This window comes from Parus major, chromosome 5 (genome assembly GCF_001522545.3).
Source record: "Parus major isolate Abel chromosome 5, Parus_major1.1, whole genome shotgun sequence".
Taxonomy (NCBI): domain Eukaryota; kingdom Metazoa; phylum Chordata; class Aves; order Passeriformes; family Paridae; genus Parus; species Parus major.
This window is the reverse complement of record NC_031774.1, coordinates 6,349,305-6,360,733: the sequence shown is the minus strand read 5'-3', so window position 1 is coordinate 6,360,733 and position 11,429 is coordinate 6,349,305. Positions and strand designations below refer to the sequence as shown.

Here is an 11,429-nt window from a genome sequence, read left to right as displayed (position 1 = left end):
GGGGGGCACAGGACAGTGGGGTCATAGGGGAATTGGGGGCAATGGTGGTACTGGGGGACGTGGGGCAATGAGGGGTACAGGGAGAAATGGGGGTCCATAGGACGGGTGGGGCTGTGTGACCATGGGGCAGTGGGGCATTGGGGGCCCAGAGCCACAGGGCAGTGGGGTCACGGAGGGGCTGGGGGTCCCTTTGAGGGATGGTGGGGTTTAGGGAACCCACAGCCCAGGTCCTCCCAGGGCTGCCAAGGGCCCAGCCCCACACCTGCGGCGCTCAGGGGGGGCCGCCACGGTCAAGACGATGCTGCTGGAGTGGTGCCGCGCCCGCACCCGTGGGTATGCGGTGAGTGCAGGTGGGGGGCAGTGTGAGGGTCCGGTGGGGGGTCCAGGGATAGCCTGACCCCCCCACCTGCACAGCACGTGGATGTGCAGAACTTCTCTGGGAGCTGGGGCAGCGGCCTGGCCTTCTGCGCCCTCCTGCACAGCTTTTTCCCCGACGCCTTCGACTTTGCCACCCTGGAGCCCAATGCCCGCCGGGAGAACTTCGCCCTGGCCTTTGCCACTGCCGAGTGCGTGAGCGCAGCCCCAGCCCCTGGGTCCCCCCAGCCAGCCCCAGCCCCGATGACCGCTCTGTCCCTTCCCGTAGGGAGCGGGCGGGCTGTGCCCCGCTGCTGGAGGTGGAGGACATGGTGCGGCTGCCGGTGCCCGATGCCAAGTGTGTGTACACGTACGTGCAGGAGCTGTACCGCTGCCTCGTGGCCAAGGGGCTCGTGAAGACCAAGAAGCGCTGAGAGGGTCCCCCACAGCCCCCCACCTGTGCCATCCCCCTCTTTGTCCCCTGCTCTGTTGCCCAGCAGTAAAGTTCATGGTGCCAGGCGGTGGTGGCCTCGTCTCTGGAGGTAGGAATGCTGGCACCAAGTGAGTGTCTGGGCATTGTCACCAGGCTGGGGCACAGCCTTGGCTCTGCCACCAAGAAGGTGACATCCCCCAGGGCTGGCACTTGGGTGGGGGGCAGCAATTCCTGGAGCCCCCCACTCTCCCAATGAGGCACCACGGAGCCAGAGCAGGTGATGGAGGAATTTTTTTGCCTCATGTATGGGTGTCGGGGCGTGGCTCGGCGTGGAGCCGGGTGTGTTCCTCTGCCCGGCGCCAGAACTCCTCGGGGCGCTCCTGCAGCTCCCGGGCCAGGTCCGGCCGCAGCACCCGCTGGGGGTCTGGGCTGTCCAGCTGCAGCAGCAGGTCCTGGAGCACTGCAGGAGCAGGGCGTTGGTCAGAGGGAGAACCCCCAGCACTGTGCTCCTGTTCCCGCGGTACCCACCTTGGATGGCACGGGTGGTGGGCTCCCAGTGCATGTGGGAGGTGAGGGGCTGGCAGACGCGGCCCTCGAGGTCCACGCTGGGGTGGTAGATGGGAGTTCGGAGGGTGGCGCATGGGGGCTCCAGCGGGTGGCTGGGGGAGAAGATCAGCTCGAAGCGGAAGGAGCCCGTGTTGTATGGGGGGTTGTTCTGCCGGGATATGGGGGGGGCACCTCAGCCCCTTCTGCCACAGCGTCCGTCGGAGGGAAGGAGGCCTGTCCTTCCAGTGCCCCCCGTAGAGACTCCCCCGTGCCAGCCCGAGCCCCTCAGGAGAGGAACATCCACCCAGTGTCCCCAGCCCAGGACGCGCAGAGGGACCCTCAATTCCGTCCCGAGAGGAACCGTCACTCGGTCAGACAGCCCCGGTCCCAAGGGTCACATCCTTCCTACAAGCCCGCATGTCCCCCATGCGCAGGGGACCCCCACAGCCCCCGCTCCCCAGGACTCCCCGTAGCCCCCCACGTCCTCCCGTGTCCTCTCCCCACGCACGGGCAGCAGGAGACCGCCCCAGCGCCGCACGTTCCCGTCCAGAGGCCGCACGTCGCGGGCCCCCTCCCAGCGCCGAGCCTCCTCCAGCTCCTGCGGGGAAGGGGTGGGGCAGGTGTAGGCGGGGCCGTTCGGGACTCGCCCCTTTAGGGCGGAGGTGTGTCCCGAGCGACCCCTCCATAGGTCAATCTTCCACCCGGAGCACGCGCCTGGGCGGGGTCACCCGGGGGCCGCGCCTTAATAGGCAGGGTTTAATTACCGGGCCCACCTTTAGGGACGGGGCCGGCAGTCTGGACACACCCCTGGGAGGGGCCGCCCCGCCGGGGAAACGAAACTGAAACGTGCAGGGATATTTGTCACTCCCGCACCGGAGACCCTCCACCCCGGTACTGCTTCCCCCGCACCCCGGCATCGGGACACCCCCAGGACTGCCTATCCTCGGTACCGGGACCCCCGCAGTGGCAATGACACCCCCAGCACTGCTTATCCCCGGTACCGGAACCCCCGCACCGGCAATGACATCCCCCAGCACTACCTATCCCCGGTACCGGGACCCCTGCATCGGCACTGACACCCTCAGCACTGCCTATCCCCGGTACCAGGACCTCCGCACCGGCACTGACATCGCCCAGCACCGCTTCTCCCGCACCCCGGCACCGAGACCCCTGCACCGGCACTGACACCCTCAGCACTGCCTATCCCCGGTACCGGGACCCCCTCACCGGGCACTAACGCCCTCCAGCAGCGCCTCTGCCGCACCCCGGTATCCCCGCACTGGCACTAACACTCCCCAGAACCTCCTTTTCCACCCCGGTACCGGGACCCCCGCACCGCGAGCACGGTTCCCCCTCGGTCCGGTGCGAACACCAGGACCCCCGCGCCGGTACCGCAGCGGCGCCGGAGTCCTGGTCCTGTCCCGGTGCCCACCTTGGCGATGCGCCCGGCCATGGTGATCAGTACCCGGTGCCACGGGGATGGGCTCCGTGGGGTCACGCCTCTGGGAGGGCGGGGCGAGGTTCTCCGGCCGCGCCCCCGGCACGGGTGGGTGGGGACAGATGGGCCTGGGGCGACCGGCGACTCCCGTCACCCCGGGTGTCCAAGGGGCGGTGGGTGACAGAAAGCCGGAGCCCCGCGCAGACAGTGCCTGAGGGGAGCAAACCGAGACCGCATCCCGGCTGCCTCCGCACCCCCGTGCCCGTCCCCCACAGCTGCCCCCGCATTACGGGCCGTGTCCCGGCTGATTTACGGGAACCTCCTTAATTTTTAACCAGGCAGGGTCGGACCTGGCCAGATCCCCCGGCGCCCGCTGGACACGCAAGGATCGACCCGCCGGGCACCCAGGTGGGCCCGGGGTGCTGCCACCTCCCATCCCCACAGCCGGTACCCCGCTGGGGGACAGAGTGGGGACACCCCGGGATGGGGCTGCACGGGGTGGGGGTACGGGAGGTACAGGGTGCCAGGGTGGGGGTGCTGGGTGTCCTGCCCTTGACCTGTGCCTTCCCGCCAGCATGCCCACCAAGACGTTCTGTCTGCCTCTGGCATGGCTGTTGGCCACAGCCACGGTGGCCGTCACCCCGGTAAGTGGCCCAGGCACACGGGCTCCCCGTGCCCAACACCTCTCTATACCCCCTTACCTGAGTCCACCCCCCGGGTGCCCCATGCCCACTCACACAAGTCCCTGTGCCCAGGTGCTCACTCTGGAGCCCTCTTGGAGCTGGATGGCGCTGCTCACAGAGACCCCGACACCGCCTGAGCCCCCTGCTCGTACCCCGGATCCCTCGCAGGACGTGGGGACGCCTGTCCTGCCCACCCCCAGCGCCCACGCCGGGGAGCCTGGCTGGGGTGTGACAGATGCCCCCAGCCCCACAGCGCCTGAGGAAGCACCAGAGGAGCTGGACACGGCAGCGAATGGGACCGCGGCAGTGCCCACGCCTGGCACCAGCGCCCTGCCGTGCCCTGGGGACGAGGAGCCCACCGACACCTGCGGGGAGCCCACGGGGGAGCAGCGGGCCGCCGTGGCCGAGGCTCTGGTCACCTTTGCCCTCCGCTTCTACCAGCACATGGCAGAGGCTGCCCAGCCCGACGCCAACCTGCTCTTCTCCCCCATCAACGTCGCCGTGGGGCTCTCGCACCTGCTGCTGGGTGAGGGGCTGCCCGCGGGCACCGGGACCGCCGTGTCACCGCTGTCCCAGCCGGGCCACTTCGCTGAGCTTCCCCCGTGCCCGCAGGCGCCCGCGGAGACACCCGGGAGCGTCTGGCCGCCCTCCTGGCGTACCCACAGGGGCTGGACTGCGTGCACGGAGCCCTGCAGCAGCTGGCCAGCGCGCCAGGCCTCTTCTCGGCCGCCCAGATCTTTCATGACCCAGGTGAGGCGGGTGCCGGTGGGGCTCCGCTGCCGGCTGAGCACCCGGACTGACACCGGGACCGTGCCGCCCCACAGAGCTGCACGTCCGGCCCCGCTTCCTCAACGACTCCCTGCGCTTCTACGGCGCCCGCCCGAACGCCCTGAGCGGCAACGAGAGCCTGGACCTGCAGCGCATCAACGCCTGGGTGCGGGAGGCCAGCAAGGGGCTGCTGCCCTCGCTGCTGTCCGCGCTGCCCCCCGAGCCCAGCCTGCTGCTGCTCAGCGCCGTCCACCTGCGCGGTACGGCTCCGCCACCCTCCGGGCATCCTCCGGGCATGGGGCGATGGGCTGAGGCCGGCCCGTGCGGCCCCCCCGTGCCCCCCCGCCCCCCAGCCACGGTGCCGTGTCCCCACAGCCGCCTGGCGAACGCCGCTGGACCGCAAGAAGACGGTGCCGCTGCCCTTCCTGCGGCCCGGGCACCCCCCGCGCAAGGTGCCCACCATGACCAGCGCCAAGTACCCGGTGGCCTCCTTCTCCGACTCCCGCCTGCAGGTCCAGGTACCCCTTGGCCGGGACCGGCCACCAGGTGCTGGGGGTCTGGGGGGGTCACTGCTGGGGCATGATGTCACTCCAGTGGCACTAAGGAGGAACGCCAGGCTGTGACATAACTCCTGCGGCACTCGAGGAGGATGCCAGGCTGATGTCACTCCCCTGGCACTGAAAGGGGCACAGGCTGTGACCTCGCTCCCCTGGGACTTTGAGGGATGCCAGGCACTCCCTGGTGGCACTACGGGGGTGCCGGTCCATGAGGTCCCCGGAGTGGCCCTTAGGTGGGGGTCTGCCCCACAGGTGGGGCGGCTGGAGCTGAGTGGGGGGCTGAGCCTCGTGGTGATGATGCCACGGGGGCCCCTGGAGCCTCTGGAGACCCTGGAACGGGCGCTGGACCCCACGACCTTCCTGGCGCTGCTACGGCGGGCGGTCCGCACCCCGCCGCGGGCCACCGCGCTGTCCCTGCCCCGCATACGCCTCGACCTCGCCCTGGACGTGGTGGCTGTGGTCCACGGCATGGGTAAGGACACCTCTGGTGGCACCACAGGGGCTGGGTGGGATGCGGGGTCACATCAGTCCCTGTGCGGTGACGTTACTCCCTGCAGGATGTCACGGGTCCCTCCCCTGGGCGTCACTTTCCCCAGGGTCCCCAAAGGTCACAATGCCCCTGGTATCCCCTTACCTTTGGTTTCCCCTGAGTCCCCCCGCACTCCCGTGTCCCCAGTGCCCCGGACGTGCCCTGCTCCCCCCATTGCCCCTAATATCCCCTTATATCCCAGTGTCCCCAAATTATCCCTGGTGTCTCTCATGTTCCCAGCAGCCCAAATATCCCCCATCTCCCCGGTGTTCTCCATATCCCTGAGCGTCCCCTGGCGCCCCCCAGTGTCCCCGTTGTGTCCCGGTGCCTCCTCTATCCCTACTGTCCCTTGTGTCCCTGCGTCTCCATGTCCCTGCCCCTCTGGATCCCTTCTGTGCCCGTGCCCCCGGTGTCCCGGTGTCCCGGAATGCCGCGGGAGTGATGCTGAGGCCGGTGCCGCAGACTTCGGGCTGTTCCTGGACGCGGAGCTGTGCGGGCTGGCGCGGGGCCCGGCCGCGGTGGACACGGCGCGGCACCGGGCGGTGCTGGCACTGGACGAGGCCGGCGCGGAGGCGGCGGCTGCCATGGCCACCTCGGTGGCGCGCTCGGCCCCGGTGCTGGAGGCCCTGCGCCCCTTCCTCTTCGTCCTCTGGCACGACACCGGCGACTTCCCCGTCTTCATGGGCCGTCTCAGCGACCCCCAGCCCTGACTCTGCCCCTCCTGTCCCTGTCGTCCCTCCTCCCGTCCCTCCATCCTTCCCTCCCGCCTCCTCCTCTCCCTCCTCCCTCCATCCCTGCCTCCTCCTCTCCTTCCCTCTCTCCTTCCCTCTCTCCTTCCCTCTCTCCTTCCCTCTCTCCTTCCCTCTCTCCTTCCCTCTCTCCTTCCCTCTCTCCTTCCCTCTCTCCTTCCTTCCCTCCCTCTGCATTCCTTGTCCCTCCTTCCTCTCCTCTCTTCTCCTCCCTCTCCCTCTCTCCCTTCCCATCTCCTCACCCTTCACACTCCCCGCCTCCCCAGGGCACCAGAGGGTCCCTGCTCATCCCGTGCCTCAGTTTCCCCGCTAGCTCGGGGTCCCATTAAACGCACCAACCACCTCCCGCCTCCTGCGTGTGAGGAGGGGAAGGGGCAGGCTGGGGCCACCAGGGACCACCACTCTGTGCCAGGCTGTGTGTCAGGGTGAGCCAGGGGTGGTGGCAGTGCCAGGGACAGGTGACAACCAGCACCTTCCTACAAAAAAAGCCTTTATTGCCCTAGAAAAGCCCCGCAACCCCGCGGCTGGTGCCACCCAGGGGGCACCGGGGGCACAGGGAAAGTGCCAAAGAGGGGGTCACCCAGCGCTCCCCCACGTGCCCCCCAGTCCCAGCTGCACCCCCGCGTCAGTCCCAGCCGTTCTCCTTCACCATGTGCGACATTTCGATGATGAACTTCCCCTCCTTGTACTTTTGGCTGCTCTCGAACGCCTGCTCCTGGGTGGGAGGGACACAGTGTCAGCCCCCACATGCCCCGATGGGCGCTGCCCTCCCCAGGGCTTGGGGGTGTCACCAGCACAGGTTTGGTGTGCCCGGGGGTGCCCATGGAAGGGACTGGGGCACCCAGACAGGGGTTGGGGTCCCCGGGCAGTGCCTGCAGCAGGTGGGGGGTCCCAGCTGGGGGCACTCACGTATTTCCAGCCCAGGGTGGTCTTGCAGCTCTGGCAGAAGATGTCGGCCACCGAGTGCAGCCCCGTCAGCAGCAGCCGCTGCTCAGCCGGGCCGCACCCCACGTTCACCCTGTACCCAGAATAGAGTGTCCCACAGGCTCGGCACACCCAGCCCGGGGACCCCCCCGGGGCTCCCCTCCCCTCTGCCGTCCCCGGTGCCCCCCAGTACTCACACGGAGTTGAACAGGTAGGCACGGCCGTGGCTGCCCTGGAAGGACTGTGGGGACACGGTGAGTGTCACTGGTGGGTCCCCCAGGGCCCCCGGCACCTCTCCCTCCATGTCCCACTCCCATCCCGCTGCACTGCCACCGAGCAGCGCACCAGCCTGGGGACACCGCAGGGGGACACCTGCCGACTTGGGGACACTGAGGGGGACACGGTCACCTTCAGGGGAGCACCGTAAGGGTCACCACGCCGTGGGGGGTGGAGGGGTGGATGCTTCCCGTCTTGAGGCGATGCTGGCCATCCAGGAATGGGAATGTCCTCATCTCGGGACACCGCAGGGGGAGCACTCACCGCCCCGGGGGACACCACAGGGGCACACTTGCCGCGCCAGGGGCACCGTGGGGGAGAAACTCAACACTCTGGGGACACGGCGAAGGGACACCCGCTGTCCCGGAACCCCCCCGGGGTCACGGCATGGGGGACTCCCACTGTCCCAGCAGGCGAGGGCCAGTCCCCACCCAGCCCGGGGGTGGCGGTGGCACCTTGGAGATGAGCTCCTCGTGGCGGGCCAGGTGCGCCCGGCAGTGGACACAGCTGTAGGTGCGGTGGGAGCGCGGCAGGTAACTGCGGAAGGTGCGCGGGGGCAGGCGGGCGGCCGGGGGCAGGTGGCGGCGGGTCGGGGGCGGCATGGCCGGGGGCAGCGCCCCGGGGGGCACCGCGCAGCCCCCGCACAGCCGCTCGCAGGGGAAGCAGCGCAGCAGCGCGCCCAGAGCCGCCGTCCCGCCCGGCCGGGCTCGGGGGGCTCCGCCGGGGGCCCCCGGCAGAAGGAGGTGGAAAAGGGGGGCGGCCTGCGAAGGGGGAGGGGGGCGGTGAGGGATGACCCCCTCCTCAGTCTCCCAGGAGTGGGCGCTCCACGTCCTGAGCCGGCTGAGAGCGGGCGGTTCATGGCAGGAGTGACGGGCAGCGGGGACAGCGGGAGAGCGGGGGGGGGCCCGAGGAACTGGGGAGGCTGGGGGCGTCCCAAGCTGGGTCTGGGGGTCTCTTCTCTAAGCGTCTGGGAGTCCCTTTGGGGTGGGGGTCCCCGGGGAGATGATGGGGGTCCTGAGGGAGAAAAGCGCGAGTACCAGGCGTGGGGGGGGAATAGGGAACCGGAGGAAGGATGATGGGAGTCCCGACGGGGAGATGATGGGAATCCTCACGGGGGGTTGATGAGAGTTCCAAGGTGCGATGAGGGGGTCCCAAGGAGTAGATTGGGTCTCCCAGGAGGGGTGACGGGGGTCCCCGGGAGGCGAGACGCTGCTGGGGGGGGATATTTGCGGTGAAGGAGGACAGAGGTATCGCCCTGGGGGTGCAATGTCAGGAGCGCTGGAGGACACGACGCGGGTCTCGGTGGGGCTTTGGGGCTCTCTGGGGGACAGATGGGGGGGTACCGAGTTCCGTGGGTTCCCGGGGACCGCTCACCGCCCGCCGCTGTCCCCGCTGCCGCCGCTGCCGCTGTCGCCGCTGTCCCCGGGGCGGGCGCGGGGGGGGCCCTGCGTGCCCGGGAGCCGCATCACGGTACCGTGACTCATCCCGCGGCCGTGACGTCACCCGAAGCCACCGCCGCTGTGACGTCACCGCCCGGCCCTCCGACGTCAGCCCGGCCACCGGGGATGCGCTGCTGCCGCCGGAGCACGTCCCGGTCCATCATGTCCCCACCATGTCCCCGTGGCTACTCTGTCCCTCCGGGCCCCCGTGTCCCCTTGTGTCCCCCGTGTCCCCCGTGTGAGATGTAAATCAGACGCGCGGGACTGCGTGTGAATGTCATGCGAACGTCATGCAAACGAGCCCGGGACTCATCCCGACGGATGGAGGGGGAGAGGGGGAGCCCCATTGTAATGAGATGCAAACTAGAGGAGGGACTGCGGGCGATATGCAAATGAGATGTAAACGAGACGCAGGAACGGGACAGGACACGCCCCCAGTGAACCAGGCGTACCACGTGATCCAGGCCCCCCGCGGCTCTCGGCGGAGCTCTGACGTCACTTCCGTCGCCGCCGCGGCGGGCGGGGGGCACCGGCCCGGGGACCCCGGCGTCACCGTCATGGCGGACGATGGCGGCGAAGAGAAGAAGCAGGTGGCCAAGTTCGAGCTGGAGCGGGAGACGGAGCTGCGGTTCGAGGTGGAGGCGGCGCAGACGGTGCAGCTGGAGCTGCTGACCGGCATGGCCGAGGTGTTCGGCACCGAGCTCACCCGCAACAAGAAGTTCACGTTCGACGCGGGCGCCAAGGTGGCCGTGTTCACGTGGCACGGCTGTACCGTGCAGCTCAGCGGCCGCACCGAGGTGGCCTACGTGTCGCGGGACACGCCGATGCTGCTGTACCTGAACACGCACACGGCGCTGGAGCAGATGCGGCGCCAGGCCGAGCGGGAGGACGAGCGCGGGCCCCGCGTCATGGTGGTGGGGCCCACCGACGTGGGCAAGACCACCGTGTGCCGCCTGTTGCTCAACTACGCCGTTCGCTTGGGCCGCCGGCCCACATTCGTGGAGCTGGACGTGGGGCAGGGCTCGGTGTCCATCCCCGGCACCATGGGCGCGCTGTACATCGAGCGCCCGGCCGACGTGGAGGAGGGCTTCTCTCTGCAGGCCCCCCTCGTCTACCACTTCGGCTCCACCACGCCCGGCACCAACATCAAGCTCTACAACAAGGTGAGCACGGGGGGCTCGCCCCGGGTTGGATCTGGCCCCAGAGTAACCCCAGGCGGTCTCTGAATCCCCGGGGTGCTCCCGCTGCTGCGGTTTGGAGGCAGCACAACACGTTTTAAAAGGAGCTGCAGCCTCGTGCACCCATTCCCAGCTATCGGATCAGGGTGGGAAGGGAGCCCAGTGGAGGACACGAAGTCGATTGAGGGAACTGGAGCACCTCCCCTACGGAGACAGGCTGGGAGAGGTGAAACAGTTCAGACTGGAGAAGGAAAGTTTGTGCAGTGACCTCAGAGCAGCCTTTTCCATCCTAAGGGGCTACAGGGAAACTGGAGAGGGATTCTTGTCAGGATCTGGAGCGATAGGATGGGGTGGAATGGGTTCACAGAGTCAGGTGAGAGGAAAAATTTAGGCTGGATATTGGGAGGAAATTACTTTACTGTGAGGACGGTCACGTCCTTCAGGGTTGCCTAGAGAGGCTGTGGATGCCCCGTCCCTGGAAGTGTCCAAGGCCAGGTTGGATGGGGCTTGGAGGAGCCTGGGCTGGTGGAAGGTGTCCCTGGTATAGTGAACTGCATGGTGTTCAAGGTCTATTCCAACCCCGACCACAATTCCACAATTTTGCCCTGGGTGGCCACCCAGAATTGAGGCCTTGAGGGTTCTGGAGGAGCTGGGGACATGGCTGGGGAGAGCTTGGGGACACTGGTGCCTCTGTGTGACCCCTCCTCCCGCAGATCACGTCGTGCCTGGCCGACGTCTTCAACCAGCGCTGCGAGGTGAACCGGCGGGCGTCGGTGAGCGGCTGCGTCATCAACACCTGCGGCTGGGTCAAGAGCTCGGGCTACCAGGCGCTGGTGCACGCCGCTTCTGCCTTCGAGGTGGACGTGGTGGTGGTGCTGGACCAGGAGCGCCTCTACAACGAGCTCAAGCGGGACCTGCCCCACTTTGTGCGCACCGTGCTGCTGCCCAAGTCCGGCGGCGTGGTGGAGCGCTCCAAAGACTTCCGCCGGGAATGCCGGGACGAGCGCATCCGCGAGTACTTCTACGGCTTCCGTGGCTGCTTCTACCCCCACGCCTTCGACGTCAAGTTCTCTGACGTCAAGATCTACAAGGTGGGTGCGCCCACCATCCCGGACTCGTGCCTGCCGCTGGGAATGTCACAGGAGGACAACCAGCTGAAGCTGGTGCCGGTGACACCGGGGCGGGACATGGTGCACCACTTGCTGAGCGTCAGCACCGCCGACAGCCCCGACGACAACATCTCCGAGACCAGCGTGGCCGGCTTCATTGTGGTCACCGGCGTGGACCTGGAGCGCCAGGTCTTCACCGTGCTGTCCCCGGCTCCACGCCCCCTCCCCAAGAACTTCCTGCTCATCATGGACATTCGCTTCATGGACCTCAAGTAGGGGAAGGGCGGGATGTGCCCCCCACTTCCTCCTCCTCCTCCCTGTGCCCCCTTCCTTGTCTCCCCAGCGAGGTGCAGCACCCGCATTTCGGTTTTATACTTTTTTACAGTTTGCTATTAAATCTGGAAGCTTTTGCCGCTGGTGAGCGTCTGCTGAGGTGGGATGGGGGG

The 11,429-nt window shown here is 68.2% G+C and overlaps 5 protein-coding genes across 11 annotated transcripts in view; 3 read left to right on the top strand and 2 right to left on the bottom strand.

Moving 5' to 3' along the window:
* Window positions 1-11,429, top strand: part of RTN4RL2 (reticulon 4 receptor like 2) — a 21,443-nt gene that overhangs the window by 8,669 nt on the left and 1,345 nt on the right. The window lies entirely within an intron of this gene.
* LOC107205518 (ubiquitin-conjugating enzyme E2 L5) lies at window positions 1,061-2,848 on the bottom strand. 2 transcript variants are annotated; one of them, XM_015629949.2, is made up of 4 exons: window positions 2,766-2,848; window positions 1,842-1,931; window positions 1,316-1,502; window positions 1,061-1,247 (listed from the first exon to the last, which is right to left on the bottom strand). In XM_015629949.2, exons 1-4 carry the CDS (start codon window positions 2,784-2,786, stop codon window positions 1,087-1,089), a joined length of 459 nt encoding a protein of 152 aa, XP_015485435.1. In that variant the 5' UTR covers window positions 2,787-2,848; the 3' UTR covers window positions 1,061-1,086. The 2 variants fall into 2 exon arrangements, with proteins under 2 accessions (XP_015485435.1, XP_033371176.1); XM_033515285.1 differs by having other exon boundaries at window positions 1,061-1,446.
* On the top strand, window positions 2,125-6,107 carry SERPING1 (serpin family G member 1). Of its 5 annotated transcripts, none has more exons than XM_015629934.3 (9): window positions 2,125-2,224; window positions 3,110-3,179; window positions 3,346-3,415; window positions 3,527-3,980; window positions 4,067-4,204; window positions 4,279-4,482; window positions 4,598-4,740; window positions 5,032-5,251; window positions 5,771-6,107. In XM_015629934.3, exons 3-9 carry the CDS (start codon window positions 3,347-3,349, stop codon window positions 6,016-6,018), a joined length of 1,476 nt encoding a protein of 491 aa, XP_015485420.1. In that variant the 5' UTR covers window positions 2,125-2,224; window positions 3,110-3,179; window position 3,346; the 3' UTR covers window positions 6,019-6,107. The 5 variants fall into 5 exon arrangements, with proteins under 5 accessions (XP_015485420.1, XP_015485418.1, XP_015485419.1 ...); XM_015629932.3 differs by having other exon boundaries at window positions 2,140-2,330; XM_015629933.3 differs by having other exon boundaries at window positions 2,141-2,279.
* On the bottom strand, window positions 6,527-8,708 carry YPEL4 (yippee like 4). 2 transcript variants are annotated; one of them, XM_015629947.3, is made up of 5 exons: window positions 8,601-8,694; window positions 7,713-8,018; window positions 7,179-7,222; window positions 6,967-7,075; window positions 6,527-6,772 (listed from the first exon to the last, which is right to left on the bottom strand). In XM_015629947.3, exons 2-5 carry the CDS (start codon window positions 7,857-7,859, stop codon window positions 6,683-6,685), a joined length of 390 nt encoding a protein of 129 aa, XP_015485433.1. In that variant the 5' UTR covers window positions 7,860-8,018; window positions 8,601-8,694; the 3' UTR covers window positions 6,527-6,682. The 2 variants fall into 2 exon arrangements, with proteins under 2 accessions (XP_015485433.1, XP_033371174.1); XM_033515283.1 differs by having other exon boundaries at window positions 6,661-7,075; window positions 8,601-8,708.
* Window positions 8,972-11,393, top strand: CLP1 (cleavage factor polyribonucleotide kinase subunit 1). Its single transcript, XM_015629936.3, has 2 exons — window positions 8,972-9,859; window positions 10,588-11,393. The coding sequence occupies exons 1-2, from the start codon at window positions 8,987-8,989 to the stop codon at window positions 11,257-11,259; spliced, it is 1,545 nt and encodes a 514-aa protein (XP_015485422.1). The 5' UTR covers window positions 8,972-8,986; the 3' UTR covers window positions 11,260-11,393.

What these genes read in the sequence shown, in the direction of transcription:
- LOC107205518 (XM_033515285.1), bottom strand. Translation starts at nt 2,786, where the DNA reads ATGGCCGGGCGCATCGCCAAG. An exon ending in TGGCCGGGCGCATCGCCAAG is followed by an intron (nt 1,932 to 2,765) that starts GTGGGCACCGGG and finishes CCTTCCCCGCAG; the next exon opens with GAGCTGGAGGAGGCTCGGCG. An exon ending in GGGGCGGTCTCCTGCTGCCC is followed by an intron (nt 1,447 to 1,841) that starts GTGCGTGGGGAG and finishes CTTCTCCCCCAG; the next exon opens with CCACCCGCTGGAGCCCCCAT.
- SERPING1 (XM_015629930.2), top strand. Translation starts at nt 2,813, where the DNA reads ATGGGCTCCGTGGGGTCACGCCTCTGGGAGGGCGGGGCGAGGTTCTCC. An exon ending in TCGACCCGCCGGGCACCCAG is followed by an intron (nt 3,180 to 3,345) that starts GTGGGCCCGGGG and finishes CCTTCCCGCCAG; the next exon opens with CATGCCCACCAAGACGTTCT. An exon ending in GGCTGTGGTCCACGGCATGG is followed by an intron (nt 5,252 to 5,770) that starts GTAAGGACACCT and finishes CCGGTGCCGCAG; the next exon opens with ACTTCGGGCTGTTCCTGGAC.
- YPEL4 (XM_033515283.1), bottom strand. Translation starts at nt 7,859, where the DNA reads ATGCCGCCCCCGACCCGCCGCCACCTGCCCCCGGCCGCCCGCCTGCCC. An exon ending in ACGAGGAGCTCATCTCCAAG is followed by an intron (nt 7,223 to 7,712) that starts GTGCCACCGCCA and finishes GTGTCCCCACAG; the next exon opens with TCCTTCCAGGGCAGCCACGG. An exon ending in GCCTACCTGTTCAACTCCGT is followed by an intron (nt 7,076 to 7,178) that starts GTGAGTACTGGG and finishes TTCTGGGTACAG; the next exon opens with GGTGAACGTGGGGTGCGGCC.
- CLP1 (XM_015629936.3), top strand. Translation starts at nt 8,987, where the DNA reads ATGCAAACGAGCCCGGGACTCATCCCGACGGATGGAGGGGGAGAGGGG. An exon ending in ACATCAAGCTCTACAACAAG is followed by an intron (nt 9,860 to 10,587) that starts GTGAGCACGGGG and finishes CTCCTCCCGCAG; the next exon opens with ATCACGTCGTGCCTGGCCGA.